The 16,382-nt window shown below is 38.6% G+C and overlaps 2 protein-coding genes across 4 annotated transcripts in view; one reads left to right on the top strand and one right to left on the bottom strand.

Annotated features, from left to right (window-relative positions):
• Nucleotides 1-304: 304 nt before the first annotated feature.
• On the top strand, nt 305-7,559 carry pln2 (phospholamban 2). Its single transcript, XM_084922475.1, has 2 exons — nt 305-414; nt 5,595-7,559. Exon 2 carries the CDS (start codon nt 5,747-5,749, stop codon nt 5,906-5,908), a length of 162 nt encoding a protein of 53 aa, XP_084778601.1. The 5' UTR covers nt 305-414; nt 5,595-5,746; the 3' UTR covers nt 5,909-7,559.
• A 711-nt stretch (nt 7,560-8,270) lies between these two features.
• The window catches only part of LOC146360827 (protein FAM184A-like), a 79,986-nt gene continuing 71,874 nt past the window's right edge, over nt 8,271-16,382 (bottom strand). For 2 of the 3 annotated variants that reach the window (XM_084922173.1, XM_084922172.1), the window contains exon 23: nt 15,993-16,106. In XM_084922173.1, the coding sequence (XP_084778299.1) occupies nt 16,098-16,106 (9 nt within the window). In that variant the 3' untranslated portion in view covers nt 15,993-16,097. Of the gene's footprint in view, nt 16,107-16,382 lie in introns of all 3 variants that reach the window. The other variant, XM_084922174.1, reaches the window with a different exon arrangement.

Below are 16,382 nucleotides of genomic sequence, written 5' to 3' on the forward strand. Positions count from 1 at the left end.
GCTTAAGAGCATTACCATCCTATCCCTGAAAACTCTTAAATGAACAGTAATACTGGATCTATTACTGAGCCAGAAACAAAAAATATTGTAACGTCTGTGTATATGACTGAGTTGTTTTAAACGAGGGAATGACTTCACAATCTCAGCTTTCAGAACTCTCACCCAAACTTGAACCTTGAAATGCAGCAGTACGTGCCGGTGGCTGCATGTATAATTCAGAAGCCCTAATACAAATTTGGTATCCCCACTCTCTTGAAATCTTTGCTGGGATGTCCTGCCTCTTTCTCTCTCTCTCCTTTATTTCTCCCCTCCCTCCCTCTCTCTCCATCTCTCACTGTGTTTACAGCCTTGGAGAGGACGGCATATCTGACATTTCTCTCTCAAACTCCAACCAGCACTCTTCTCATCTGACAGGTAAGAGCCAGCATCCTCTGAGCTGCTCTTTAGGAAGGCTGACAGAGAGTCGATGATGATAAATGATGATACAGACAAGATAAAAGCCCAGTAGGGTAAATCTTGTGACAAGAAGAGTCATTAAAACGTGTTATTATTGGTAGCTGAGATTAGTTATTTGAGTCAGGTACTTAACTGGTTAGGGACATAAAGGACATTTGTACTTGCAGAAGTTAAATGGTTACAGGAGATGTTTTATGTTAAGATATTAAGGAGCACGATGTGAATCACTGCTTCTTATAAAGTCACTGCTCACTTACAGTAAATAAAGCTTTGTAGAAAGAAGCAGGGGGAACAGGGACTGGGCTAAAACTCCCAGAGGGATAAACACTTATCCCAGCTTCTTACATTCCTATCTCAAACACATGATTTCATTTAAAAGCACTCAGGAGTCAACTCTATCTTAATAATACTTAATGCTACAGTACAATATACAATATTTCCCAGTGTGGTCCAGGAGAATTCACTGTATTTCTTTTTTCTTTGTTTTTGCTCCATTTGATAATCTTATTCTATTTCTAGAAACCTTTCCATTAAAAAAATAATAAGAGGAAGATTTTTAAGCTACTTTTAGATGCATCTTTACTTCACAATGACCTCTCAAGGAGATACAGTACATGGAGCGAGTTACGCATAAAAAGGCAACACTAGAAAGAAGTGGGTGGAAAGATTTTCTTTCTGACATGTGACAAATACAAAAAACAATTGGTAAAAAAAGAAATCAATTATATTTAAGACTGTGAAACTAACTATGTTTATATCATGCTATACAATGCAATTTTACACATGTATATATTGTTACATATGTATATTTATGATAAAGTCCTTAAATTTTTTGACATTATGTTGTTTTAATAGATGTATAATTACGCCTATATTCAGACACTATATCTATTTAATGTTTTAGAGTAATATATATATATATGCCTCCATATTTAAAGTGATTTATGTGAGGTATTGGCTCCCAACAGCTGCTATCAAAGAGTGGGTGCAGCTAGCCATGACCCAATTAGAGTAGCAGGTCAACATCAGTAAGCCCGTGCATCTGTCTAACCTACATACTTCACAGCTGTCAATCATTTTCTAAGAGGAAATGCCAACCAGCTACCTCTCTTGCAAGTGCTGACGTTGATTGCAAAGACAAAAAGCATCGCTAATGACTTATTTTTAGCGTCACTTTAGACTCTAAAGTGGGCAGAAAGTGGCGTGCATGTACCTGCGCGATCTAGCACACAATGACAAAACTCACAGGAGAAAAATTTCAGTTTATTTATAAACTATTTCCATCTCTAAAAACTTTATTACCAGTAACATCAGCACCATTATTTTCCACTTCTGTGTTGGTCACACTGGAGAAATCTAATGCTTGGCAAGAACGGCTAACAACAACTGATTGTGTTTATAGGACAACGCGGTCCTTTCAGCAGCCCAGAGGAGCAATCTGCACTTTAACTGTGATAATCTAAAAATAAAAACAGACTTCTCCTCGAGCTTTGCACGGTAAATACAATCAAATGATTAAATGGACTGTGTTTGTTGCATGAGGCCTATTAGATACATTTTAAAAGTAGCAGCAGAATGATACAGTAAAGTAAAACATAGATTCTGCTTGGGTTCATTTCCTAACCTGCTTTACTGAAACTGCAGGAGGAAAAATAATATCACCCAAATGATCTACTGCTTACTTTTTGGGGCCTTCTCCATATTACAGGATGTGGCTAAGATGGGAAATTACAGTTAACCTAGACTCTTTTTTTTTTTTTTTTTTGAATTGTTGGAATAATTTGAAATTGAATCCATCAGTGTTGCTTTGAGATTATTGACTTTTTTAGGACACAAGATAGCATTCAGCTAATGATCCTTTATCACCGACACTTTTAGAAGCCTGGGAGCTTATTAATAAATATTATAATCCCTCAGGTTTAATCAGTAGCCCTTTTGGGGCTGACACAGTGGCTCATGTGTTCCATTAAACTGCAGAATTACCACTGAAATAAAGGCCACAGCTTCAACCTAAATAAAGGTGTTTGTGAAGTTAGCTAGACCATGTTTCCTGTGACACATTTGGCTTTAAGCCACTTGATTCCATCATATTCCCATTTCATTCTTTTATTTTGGGAATAGTAGTGTGGATTAATCTCTGAGAGAGGAACAGCTGAGCCTGTGTGGCCCTATGAGACGTATAAACAGGCTAAGAAGCAAAGTAGGAAACGATGACGAGTAAAGAGTTTGCCGAAAATAAGAAAATAGATGAATGCACTGCATCAGGATGTAGGTGTGCCTATGTGGACCAAAAAAGAGGAAAGCTTTATATCTACTGTCAACATTTCATTTTCATTCATTTCATGCAGTGCAAATGAGGGTTATTTGCACTCTAGACACAAGAAAGAAAAGCACAGCCTGGCTGACCAGCCGAGGATGAAGCCGAGCAGCGGTGGCTCGCTTGTTATCAGACACGCGGTGTGCAGACTGACATACAGAGTGAATGTAATTTCACCTCAAAGGTCAAACTACAAGCTGCACAAAAATGCCAATTTCTCATATAAAAAGTGAGAAAAGGAGGCAAGGAGGAGAGAAAGATGAGTGGAAGTGGAAGGCTCATGACCTCGGGCACAGGATGATTGAGAGGAACAGAGCCGGGCAGGGAAACACTGGGGCGGATGAATATTAATTTCTTTAGGTGTAGTTTGAGCTGCTGTCAGAGGGAAGCCCAGAATACAAACTGTCTGTGCAGAAGACGCACAAGCAAAGATTTTTCTTGATTGCTTTAGTCCAAGCAGTTTGTCTGCAGACCACTAGATGGAGCTGAGGAAATACACAGATATTTGTAGATTTCATTTTACTGTTTAGTAAAAATTGACATTTTTAGTGATAAATACGAAGTGAAAAAAAGTTTATTTGGTTTAAAAAAGAAACACCAAACATAATACTTATTCAGGAGGATTGCACATGTATTTAAAGCGTTATTTTATAACCTGTATCAACTGTACTCAAAAAGCATAGTTGTGTCAGTCTGAAAGCTTTCTGTCATTTTCAATAGTTCTATTTAGCATTATTAGCACTTTGACCTTCAGATCAATCTGCTGACCTTGAAGAAGAGGTCAGAGGTCAAATGTGACAAGACATTTTAAATCTTTATACTGTACTTTTTATATGTTGACTTGTAAGAATCAGTACGTTTTCAGTAAGTTTTAAGGCTTTTTGTCAATTTTCAACCAATAAATCTTTGAGTTGACCTTGAAGACCTCAGTGGACGACATGACCCCGCTCTACACCCATACAACGTTTTACCAGCATGAATACAAAACATTTTGAGGTGTTGTGCTTACAGAAAATACCTCAAAACAATAGCCCTTAACCACAAATAATGAGCTGAAAGAGCGCCACCTGTTGACCCAAACCAAACAGGACTTTCAGCCTGTCCCTTTCAGGCCACCCTGAAGCTCCACAGCTGATAAAGTCAAAGGCTACTTCTATGTGGAGCAAAATATTTAGAATCTAATGAGTTTAAAAGTCCAGACTGAACGCAAACGCTCTAAATCATGGGTGTCAAACATAAGGCCTGAGGACCAGATTTGTCTAAGCACAGACTCAGCACAGACAGATTTCTTTCATTTACTACAGCAGCATTATTTTATCACGTAGATAAAGAGAAGTACTGTTGAAACCACTCCTCGTTCTCTCATATCAATATATGTCAGGGTTTCAATGTGTAGTTAAATCTCTTCACACTGATAGAAAGAGGAGTTTCGCTGGCTGCTTCTGTGGGGTGGAAGAAAAGAAGAAAACTCATAAACAGATGACAGGAAAAGTTCAGCATGATTACTTTCTGATCATTCTTGGTGCATTTGTTCGAGGACATACAGAGACTTTGAAGGATTTATGAGTAACAGTGATTGCTTGTGTTGATTAAACAGCATATGTACTCTTTAATCAGGTTAACACGCTAAATTAATGAACTCTGTCAGTACGCCTCTACACACAGGTCATTTAAAGCTAAGACACGGCCGTGTACCGGTCGATCACTCCAGAAATCAAACCCCTCAAACCTCCTTCTTCCAGAGCCACTCTGCTCCACTTCAGTGAGGTCTGAAGCAAGCGAGCTGGAGAGTTAACCCGTGGGGTTTGAGAAACTGTGTGCTCAAGTGTCAACATGTGAAGTGATAATGAGTGACTCAGAGGAAGATTACGGGGGTGGAAGGAACAAAAGTGAAATGATTAAAAATAGCCATGGCTGCCTTTTTATTTTTATTTTTACAGACACAAGGAAATGAGATTTTTTTTAAAATAAAAATGGCACATTAGAGTTTGAAAGTACAATTCAAGTATCATAAGCGTAAGTCATAATATATGCAGTATGGGGCACGTTTCCTTTAGCGCCACCCTGAGGATAAACTTCAAACTTTGCACAGAGGACCTCCAAACTCCTGGATTACCACCCTAACACCTACACCTTCTAGCAGCAAAGCTCTCAGGTTCCTAAGCTGTGTGTAGATTGCTGAGCCTCTTTTTGTAATGTGGGATGTAATGTACAATGTACCCAGCAGGGGTGCGCTTGCGTGGATTTTAATCTTGTTAAAAATAGAAAAGAACTTGGCACAGCCGATGCACAAGTGGGAAGATTTTTCTTTTCTTTTTTTTTTGCTGTGTGCAGGAGCCTCTAATGCGAGAGCACGGTAACCTTGTCACGGTGCCTCTGATCTGGGGAAAGTCACAGATCAGATGACAAAAGGGGATTTAAGCCAGTGTCGAGAGCCTGCAGCTGCACTGTGTGATGTGCTTTTATTTCCTGCTTACGCACTCTGCTTACAATCTACGACCCCCAGCCGATCGAGATGTAATGACAGAGGGAGGACAAAACATATTATAAAGTCATGAAAAACTTCTTTTGTTTCCTCCTCCCTCTTTACAAACATGTCCCAGGACTGTGGTCATGACAGTTGTGTTGCCGCCACTCAGACTACACTCCAGCTTAACACATCATCAGGCCTCAGCTGGCGCCTCTTGAGCAGCCGTCTTATCATCACACTCTGTAGTGCTGATATGGAAAGGTCACATGAGGGGACGAGGGCCTGGGGTGATTCTGAAATCCCATTTTTCATGTGTGTCTAACAGTCTCTTTTTTTTTATTTCACCACTAGAAAAGAGAAGATAAAGCGACTGCCATCTGACCCGAGCTCATCTTCAGATCAACACCTCCCCATCCCCGCCATCTCTACAACAACAGGCCCCAGCAGCCTGACCTGAACTCCCTCGCCTCCCAATCGAGCGGATCAAACTGTAACCGGCCTCCATGGAGCGCGTTCAGCACATGACCAAATCGGCCATTCGCCGAGCGTCTCAGATCGAGGTGAACCCGCAGGCCAAGAGGAACCTGCAGGAGCTGTTCGTCAACTTCACCCTCATCCTCATCTGCCTGCTTCTCATCTACATCATCGTCCTGCTGAGCAGCTGAGAGACACGTGCAGAGAGAGAGTTTGGGCAAAGATGAGGGTTTCACTGATACATGCAGATATATTTTTTAAAAAAGATATGAAGCAATAATATAATTGGCATGTATCAGCTTAACCCCGTTTACCAGCAAGGCGCAGAGAAGGATCACAGAGGCATTGGCCAAACTCTCAACTCACAGCAAAGCTCAAGGGTGATGTGGGAGCTGATCGGGAATCAGCTGCGCTGTCTGTGTCTCAAGGATATGATCAAAAGTGACCCGACTCCAGCAGTTTGTAACCTTCACCTCTTCCTGCTGCTCATTCAGATTCACACTGTGCTCGCTTGCAGAGGACAGCGACTCCCGCCGTGCACGCATAAGCACGAGTAAGTGCAGCGATGCTGAAATATCAATACATCACCAATGTTTGACTTCTATTTCCCACAAGCCTGCCCCCCTTTACTTCCTGTAAACCCCCGCCCAACCCAAACCCCCCAGCAGAAAGATAAACAGGCTGGAAATGTTTTTTTTCCATGAGCGTTTTCACGTCTTTCTTGGTGTGCCGCTGACAGAAACCAGGAAAACACTGAGGTTTCGCTGACGTTTCCTGAAACTGCTTATTGGTTAAAAAAAAAAAAAAAGCTTTCAGCAACACAAGTTTAGCAAAAGGTAGCAGGGAGAAAGTCTGAGATGAGCGCGCCTCAAAATGTAATGTTGCTGCCCTAGAAAAGCTGCCATGTGTGATGTCCGTTGAGTAGTTGAGTTGTTGCCACTCTTTATTGGTCCACAGTTACAACAGATGGGCATAGACCCAATCATGGAGGCTACAATTCACTTACATACGCTGCTAAACCTGCTGTCGCCTAAAGTTGTAAATCTACTGGTTTCACTATCACTGACACTCAGATTTCTTCACTGAGGACGTCTTCAGAAGAGAAGCAGATGAAAAAAATTCACAAATTTGCAATTCTATTGAAATTTCAAACTCTGGCGCCGCCCAGTGGTTATATCACAAAAGACATGGTGGATCATTTTAAATGTAAAATTATTTTTACCCTGTTTTTCATCAATTCTGCTGAGAAATTTGACACATATCTTAAATCTACATGGCATTACTTATAAAATGAAGCTCTGTTATCACTGTCTGAACTAATAATGCTGAGCCAGTCAGCTCACTTCCAAAGGTGCAGCATGTCTGCCATTTTATTCAGTGTGTTTCTTACTCTTAATTAACATATATAAACATACTTGATATGATACTTAGGAACGTTTCTAAGTACTGCAGACCTTTAACGAGTGTGTGTGAAGCACAGTCTGAAAGTGACAGTGAAAGGTTTGCTTACAGGTACATGCAGCCTATACACTATCAGTTGTGAAAGAAAGCTCACTTTGCATGGTGTGATTACACGTAGAGCCACTTTCTTTACTGCAGCTAGACTCTGTTTGTTTTCGGCGCTGGAATAAAATACCTAATTATAAAATCATGTCATTGCTTTTGAAACATACTATGACTAAAAATGTTTTTTAAAAAAAGAAAAAGAGATGCACAGTATGAATTAGTTGTTTTTTTTTTGTTGTCTTGTATCTACGTTAGAAAAAATTCCACCTGATTTTTAAACTGTGGAACACCAAATAAACTGCATGTCAAAACAATTAAAAGTAGCGTCTGACTTAATTGACAAATCCTTTGTCTTTATCTGTCTGTAGAGTCCATGTGCATACTGTTTTGGTTTTACAGCTCTTTGAACGCCTGCCTACATCCAAAAGCTTGTTTTCTCTTGACCTGTGATCACCAGAACATACGAGAAATCTCCACTGCCACCCACAGCCAAGGGACTATTTACCCAAATGTGAATTGAATTCTATTTTAAAAAAATTAAATGTTGTTTCATTTACTCATTTATTATATATGTTCTATTTAGCAAATACTAAGAAATTGAAAAAATGCATTGATTTATCAGTAATGCTTAAAAACACTCATTACATTATTCAATTCATCATCATCATTATTATTATTATTATTATTATTATTATTATTATTATTGTGAAAAACAGTCTGCAAGTCTGAAGCAATGTTTGATTTTTAAGCCCCAAAACATATTGAGAATATGCATATTAATGTTTATAGATGGATAATTTCCATAATAATTTCAGTAATGTTGAAAAATACCTGGGTGAAAAAGTCTTCTGAAAATCTCCTTCGACCAGTTTTCTCTTAGTTGTTTCACCATTTGTTGTCTTAACTGGATCATAGTTACTTGTAGTGTCAATCAAAAAAACAATAAATCTGAACACCATATGCCGAACAATTGTTTTGAGCATAGTGTTAGCAACAAAATCTGCTAGCTTTTGTCATGGCCACTGGAAAAAAACACAAGACTCTGAAAAAAGTGTTGACATTTAAAAATCTACATATGTAGGTTAAAAAACAACTGAAAAATGCTTTGCAGTCTTAAACAGATATAAAAAGACATGTTTATATAAGTAAAAAAGTAAAGAGCAGTTGTCCCCAACTTCTTCTAACCTAGCATACAGTTCATGCTAGCAGCTAGCCAAGGTAAGTTCCTCATTTGGTGATTTACAAAAGTAAAAAGATCCAAATTACTTTTTCTTTTTTATAGAAACAGAAAAGACAAATATCTGTAATATCACATTTAAGAAACTGGCAATATCCAATTGTGTATCTCAAAATCCTCAAATACTGCAAGTTCAGATATGTGCAGAGTACAAAAAAAGTACCATTAATACTCGGATGTAGATTCAACACAAATCTTATAAGAAGAATTGCACAACAACAGCTTTTTATCTCACAATCATAATTTTACTGTTTTGTAACATACAACAGAAATTAATATAAATATAAATAAATATTGTTATTGTTATTACTGGTATATATTTTTACTTCAAAAAAAATGACAAGACAGACATCATTAGGTGACAGATTACAGGGGAGACATTAATTTACTTTTTAATTCAGTTGTTACAAACTGCAACACATTTGTTGTATTTACCTGTAACTGGACCGATGTCAGACTTACTTCAATTTCTCTGCAGATTCTGCAGTTTCTATGGGTCTCCAATGGCTGCTTGATATTACCAAGGAATCCCAATTCATTTTGAAAAGCTAAAATTTTAAAGACAATATCTTATATTAGCCAAGAAAATGTGTAATGGAAGAGGCAGGACATGTAAGAACAAATTAAAGCATCAACTCAGTAAAGTAATATATGAGCATATACAAAAAATGTACAAAACAAGTAGTACATTTAATGACAAAACCAAATACACGGACATAATGTTGAATCTAAAAACAAAACAGCAATAAATAAATAAATAATCCCTTTAGGTTATGTCAAACCACTAAATAACGTCAAACTTAAAGGACCGTACCATATGTTCATTCATTAAAATTAATCAGTCTCACCATAATGTCCATTTAGTTCTGGATTCGTCTATATGAACGTCTGAGAGCTCCAGAAATGCCACTTAATGGACCTAGTGAAACTGAATAATCTCCACGTCTCAACTTTCAAACAAACATGGACAAAAAGTCCGTAAAGTGCTCAGAAAACAATTAAAAAAAAAAAAATTATGCAACAAACAGAAAAATTCCTCTTGATGAGGAAAATCATTTTCTAAGAATTAAATCTTTGACTACTTCCTCAACAGCTGCTTCAAGCCTACCTCTCTTGAGCATTTCTCAAGTCTCTCTATGATTTTAAACCATAGTATAATAATTTAAAACTGATTGGAGAGTGAAACGCCTCTAAGTGCCGGAACGATCCTCTAACTATCAGGACAGTCCCCCAAGGTGTGCCTCTTGGTTCCAGCTGGGGTTAACAATGCAACTAAAGTGTGCACTGAAAGAGTGAAAGAGCTGTGAGCTCAAGCAACATGAAAGGAGAGGCAGTAAAATCAGATGTGATTGTGAGGAAAATGTATTAGAACTTAGCTCTAAGAAGAAACAGAAGGCTTCTGCATTGTTGGATGGAGATTTCAAAGCAGAGTTATCTGAATAAATCTTCACAGTGTGCATGGAGGAACGAACCAGCTGTGGTTCGGTGTACCGTGGCCAGGATCCCAGGAAGGATATGGCCAGTTTACGTTCACGTATTGGTCCGTTGCTGGGGTTTGTCATGGGTCAGTATTTACAGTGGGACCTTTTAGTGTAATTAATGATGACATTCGGCGTAACTAAAGCCTCAGTGTCATGACGCTGCATTCTTGTCATATGGGACAGTTGGACACTATGCCGCCACCGACAAACTATTCATTTGATCAGTTCTGTTTATAGAAATCTATTTTCTCAACCTGATGAAAATGAATCAGGGTCGGCCACAGAATGCTCTGCAGTACTTTCTGTCACATTCCTTTATGTAACGGCTCATTTTTGCCGTCCTTCCCATATGCCACAAATACAGACAACCATGTCTCAATCTGGTTTCAGGAAGTGTTTAACTCTTCACTTTAATGAGACAGCCTGTCTGTCATATTAGCTTCAATCAAACGAGAAGATTGATATAGACCAGGCTGTAATTGCGAACTTGCTTTCAGTCACGCTTGGTAAATACACCTAAGTGAGCAGAATGAAAGAACACTGAGGTGTTTCTTATGAATGATCCGCTAACTACACCTGAACTCTGAGCATCTGCAGATATCAAGGGTAGTGTGATCTTAAAGGACATTCAAAAACAGAATGGATACACTCATATATATCACGCAAAAAAAAGCTGATTACTGATTATTGCTTTTCTTGTTTATGCTTGGTAGTTGCTTCACTGAGAGCAGAAACATGAGACCTTCTGGAGCCAATTCTGGTCTTCGAGAGACAGCGAGAACTAGTAATCGAGGACCTTTCTCCTCATGGACAGATTGCAAACATCTACTCTCACAATATGAGTTTTCCACAACACGTCACACATTATAGAAGCTTTGTTGACAAATGAAAGTTTTTACACCTTACACACACACACATGCTAAAAAACTGAGGGCATTATAGACTGCTTCCAGAATCTGTAGTTGGGGTAAATTTAGATAGGAGTGATGTTCTAGGTAAACACAAGGCCTCTGCGTCCCTGATAGGACTGATTGCTGGTGACACAAATATTATAATTGTTTTAAAAAAAATCTTAATATGAACGCAACGATTTATCATGGGTCATGCCTGTTCTCTTCTTGTACAGTCAGTCCAAACTGCGTTCATAATCAACTGTAACTAAATGTGTGCCCAGCTCTACAGTTAGAGTCAATTTAATCGGAAACCCCAGCCAGGCGATGGGAATGACAATCTTGGAAATCATTGTGCCAGGCTCAGAAAAAAACCCAATAAAGCACATGAGATGCAAGACAAAACAAGTCAATAAGTGAGTCCCAGCGGTACAGATAGTCTTAAACTGGGTGTTTCCAGTCAAAAGCAAAGTTAATATAAACCTTTGCTTCTTTCTTTCAAATATATGCAAAGACTTTAAAATGGAATTAATTAATTTAAGTTTTACACACACAACAAATTGTTCTATTATGACACTCAGTGTTGATTTTTCCTTTCATCTGCCCCCGTCCTACATCACCTAAACAATGAATTCAAACGGTGAAAGACCAAACACTTCCTGAAACCTGCAGCGTCAGTCGAGCCTGTTATGGAAGACGAGCATCGATCATTGATCACACTGAGCTGAAACGTGTCTCTGTGGTTAGGTGGAACCCGGCGGTGTCACTGTGAGAGGAAGTAAGCTCTTCAGATTACTGTCTCTCCATCCGCTTTTTAAGAAGTAACAAATAGAGCCTCTTTCAGGCTGATGACGACCATGCAGTTTGGAAACTGTACAGATTACTGAATGGACTTCATCACAAGGAACTATGTAAACTTTCAAGTCAAGTAAAAAAAAAACAAAAAACGAAACAAAAACAAAAAAACAAGACAGTACACCAAAGAAAAGAAGATTTCAAGTGAGCAACAGCAGCATTATGATAGTGTTCCTGTTTTCACATGCTCTACGGTCTGCTCTGCAGGCAGAGACGTGCAGCAACAAGAGTTGTGCCACTGACACGAACTCCTAGCTGGTAATGAACTAAACACTTCTTGGCATTAAAAAAGTTTCTAGGAGTCAACCAATGTCTGCGTGTCGCTGACAGAACTCTTCCTCTGAACGTCTCAGGGCTACCATTGTCATAAACAGACCGTAGAAAAACAGTAGCTTATTACAATATAAATACTTGAATAATAAAAAGACAAGGGGTGCTTGATTCACTTTACCTTGATGTTTCCCCTCCTGAGACTGTTGAGGCGTCTGAAGTGGTAAATCAAGCACCCCTCAGATAGCTCAGAGATCTGAAAAGGACTTTCAAACATTTATTGTATGTACACGGTCAAAGCGTTGGGACAGCAAGCTAAAGTTAGTCTTTTTCTTTTTGCTGGTGTCGTTATTGTGGCGCACTCCAGTTTATCATACTGCAGATGCCAAAAACACAACTTGAATGAACAGCAAGGCCAATTCCCCTCAAGATCACATCTGAATGACAAATGCATATTTATACAACAGATGGACCTACAGTATTAAAGACTAAAGGCAAGTATCAAGGCATTATCACTTTGTCCTGTCCGAACTCTGAAAGCACTTCTAGTCAGACAACAAATTGTAAGACACATTAATGAGCTGTGAAGACAAACTTTGTTTAACACACCAATTGTACCTGCAACACCGTGAACATTTACATGAGCTCAAATGATAATTTTATATAGACCAAGTGTTTATCTAAACTTTCTGAATGTTTGAAATCGGTAAGGGTTCAGAACATGTAAGGATTATTACAGACCCTTTTTACAAGTTATTTCATCATATTTGTTGGAAAAAAACAACATTTAGTTGGACTGCTGAATAATAACAAAGCAGCTCCCCAAATTGTAAAAATAGCAGTCCCCCAAATGGCCACTTGGGGCTGGCACCAAAATCAAGTCAATGACCACTGAATCCAACATTAAAATGCTTTTTTAATTTTAAAGATTTGATTTTGGTAGAGTTGGGTGGATCATCAAACATCGATAGTATTGATACCAACCCCGCTATTGATACTAGCGTGATAGAATGGATACTTTTGTTTCCACCATGTAGCCCACTGAATTGTGATAAACAAATTATGTTTTTGGAAATGAAAAAATAAACCTCCAACATGCACCATGAAAAATGTCTGAAAACTTTTGTGTTGACTGTCACATCTGTTTTATTTTGATGTCTCCCAACAAGTGAAAGGTGTGTTTTAATTAGAGATGGCACGATACCACTTTTTAATGTCCGATACCGATTCCGATATCATAAATTTGGATATCTGCCGATACCGACATGAATCCGATATAGCGTATTTTGTAATCAATAAAACTGTTTGTTTTTTTTATAAATATCTTGCTGCATTTTGTAGAAGTTCATACTCAAGTTTTAAAAAACAAGAGACTGAAGTTATTCTGTTACACCTGTATGCAAAAAATACACTCCACCCAAAACATTTTATAGTTCAGCAACACTGATCAATCTAATAAATTTAAACCTGCACCATCCTCCCTATTCTGGTATTTTAAAGAGTACTTAGTGGAAATATTAAGCAACCTAACTAATAGGGTTGCCAACTCCTAGCAAAAATATTAGGGAACCACCCCCCGACCTTAATCGATGTAATCAACTTTAATTTAATGCAAGTGTAAAACAAATGCACAGAAATCAATTATTTTTCTACAATAATTAAATAGATTCAACATCTTTCTTCAACAGAATTGCAGACTGCACAGATGGTACCTTCCCAAAGGAAAACGTACTATAGCTTACTAGGGAGTATATTAGACTTATTAGTTACTATATACAATAATGGATTTCTATACATTTAATCAGATGACCACTTTTGTTGTAAGATTCAGATAATTATTTATTCAAAGTTTTTAAACATAACAAAGTGATTTATGTTCAAAATCCTGCTTAAACGTTTTAAAAAAAGTAACTTACTGAACTTTAAAAATTTTAAAAAAGGAATATATGACATAACAAAGAAAAATATTTCTTTGTGCCCCCCTTTCCCTGTTAATGCCCTACCTGGGCCCCCGACAAAACTTTGCTAGACCCGCCCCTGCACAGTTACCAGCTGTCAGCTACGTAGAAAAGGATCCTGGTGTTATTTGTCTCTCAGAAACAGTTCATAACTTCAACTCATTCATGTCACCTAAAAGGCAAACCTGTTTCTCCATCACCTGCTCAGCTCTGATGATTCAGTAAGGACATCTCCTGGTTTCATCTTCATGTTTCCCTCTCACCACATATCCAAACGGATATCATGACCAGCAGCTTTTACAGCTGTGGCTCCAGCAAACCTCAGCTGATACTAGAAAGTAATATTAAATACATTTTAACAACAGCTGATCAAGCTTAAACGTGCTGCTGTTGTTTATCCGCTGGTCTCCTCGTTCTAGCGCAAAGTGGGAGATAAATAAACAAGAAAGACGGGACTTGCGACAGAAAAGCCGATCAGCTGATCATTGATCAGTTTCATGTTTGAAGTAATAACAGGAGAGGGAGGGGGAGCGAATGAGAGAAGTAGATGCAACTGTGCAGCAAAGACAGAATAACTCCAGCTTTGTGTCTATTTTTTAAATATGGAACTCCGATGGCCAGTCCAGCTGTGGCTCAATATATCAGTTGTTAAGCTTAACGTGGAAATACTATGCAAACATTCAGGGATGAACTTACACACTTGCTTTACTTCTCTGGGATAGTTTTCTCTGAGATGAAATGCCGCGGTTAGGAAGCATGTGGCAAGGCTCCAAATGCTCCAACAGACCGCCGACAGGTCTCGCAGACAACAGCCGCTCTATCACGTGACACATACTGCTCCCAGGCGACAAGCTGGGTTACGCCAAGTAGCGCGTTTTGTGAGGTGATTTTGTGATACTTCGTATCGGATTACATTTTTTATTTCTCTCCGATATCCGATCCAGTAATTTAGGTCAGTATCGGACCGATACGATACGTAATATCGGATCGGTCCATCTCTAGTTTTAATATATTGTTGAAAGTAAAAGTCACAGTGATTTAGTGGTCATTAAAATGTGCTCTGGATTTGCATTAAGGATTTAATGATTTAATGATTCATCTGTAGGGTCATGACAAACTACTGCATTCTGTACACTAGTGTTAGTTAGCTGTGTCGCTTTGTAGCAATTAAAACCAAAAATCTTGGTTTTAATTGCAAAAATCTTAAAGCATTTGAATTTTATATTGACATCTGGTCTGTGTAGTTCATGTTTTGTTGTTACTCGTCCAGGTTACATCCAGGAAAAATCCAGGAAGCTGTGATTGGCACATGCAGGCAGTGATTCAGTGAGCGCTTGATTTGCTTTGTGTGCTGTTGGCAGATGATACATTTTAGCTGTTAGGAGCCAAAATTGTGATCAAGATTAAAATTTAATTATCTGCAGCCCTAAGAACGGTGTTCAAAAAGCACCATGTAGAGTTACTCTCATTATTAATCAGAGTCTTCATATTGATTTGTAGATTTTAAATACAACAGGATACATTTTCACATCGCTTGGCAACCGGTAAATCTTAAAAGAATGAGATGGAATCATTAAAAGCACCAGCTTCGCCATCAATAAACATGCTACTCCCTTTGGGAAATCTCTTCAGAGCATGCCACGCATTTAAACTTCAGTGTAATATAAATTATTAAATTTAAATTCAGAGGACATTAATTCTTTCTAACTTGTAATTTTCTTCACATTGGGTAGCATGAGAGCTCATACAAATGGCCTCTTTTGCAGAATAACAGATGGCATAAATGTAAAAGACAAATCGCTGTATACTAATGTTTTATGTCACCTCTTTCTGCCATGCACACTTTCATGATGAAGCACTGATAAGCCACACTGCTCATCGTGCTCACCATGTATGGAAGCCCTAAGGTTAAATTCACTCAGCAATGCACACGACAGATGGGAGTGCTGCAATGAGGAGAGGACGTCTCATATTCATGTCGCCCAAATGACTGTGAAAACCTGCAGTTTGATCACTGTCCAACTTTAGCTCTCTGTCCCATTACTTCCTTTTTTTGACACAGTTGGGATTTAGCGAGTCAGAAAGTGAAGTATTGGGCGTACAGCTCCTCTTCTTTTGTGACGTATTCTTTGCTTTTTCCTGGATTCATCCGTGCAGGGTCCGATGGTGTCGCAGAGTTGGCTTCAGGAAGGCTGAGGGAGGGAAGAAAAACATCTGTTAGAATAATGAGGAGGCAGAAGCTCGAGGACAGAGAAATGCTCTGTCAGGAATTCACAGGCTTACAGATGTATGCAATCAGATGCTCACAGATTTTTAGCTGACAAGCTCGGGAGCTTCACAGAACAGAAAATAATAGTGATTGTCTTGCTTGTTGTGATCGTTGGCAGCAGCCACTGTCAGAGCATAATGAGGGAGATCCAGTGAGTGCTCCTACTCGATGTCATACAAGTGAAGAAGTGGTGGTGTAA

The sequence above is a fragment of the Perissodus microlepis genome, chromosome 23 (genome assembly GCF_051167445.1).
Source record: "Perissodus microlepis isolate ML-2025 ecotype Zambia chromosome 23, ASM5116744v1, whole genome shotgun sequence".
Taxonomy (NCBI): Eukaryota; Metazoa; Chordata; class Actinopteri; order Cichliformes; family Cichlidae; genus Perissodus; species Perissodus microlepis.

Coding starts and splice junctions, on each gene's coding strand:
- pln2 (XM_084922475.1), top strand. CDS start 5,747: ATGGAGCGCGTTCAGCACATGACCAAATCGGCCATTCGCCGAGCGTCT.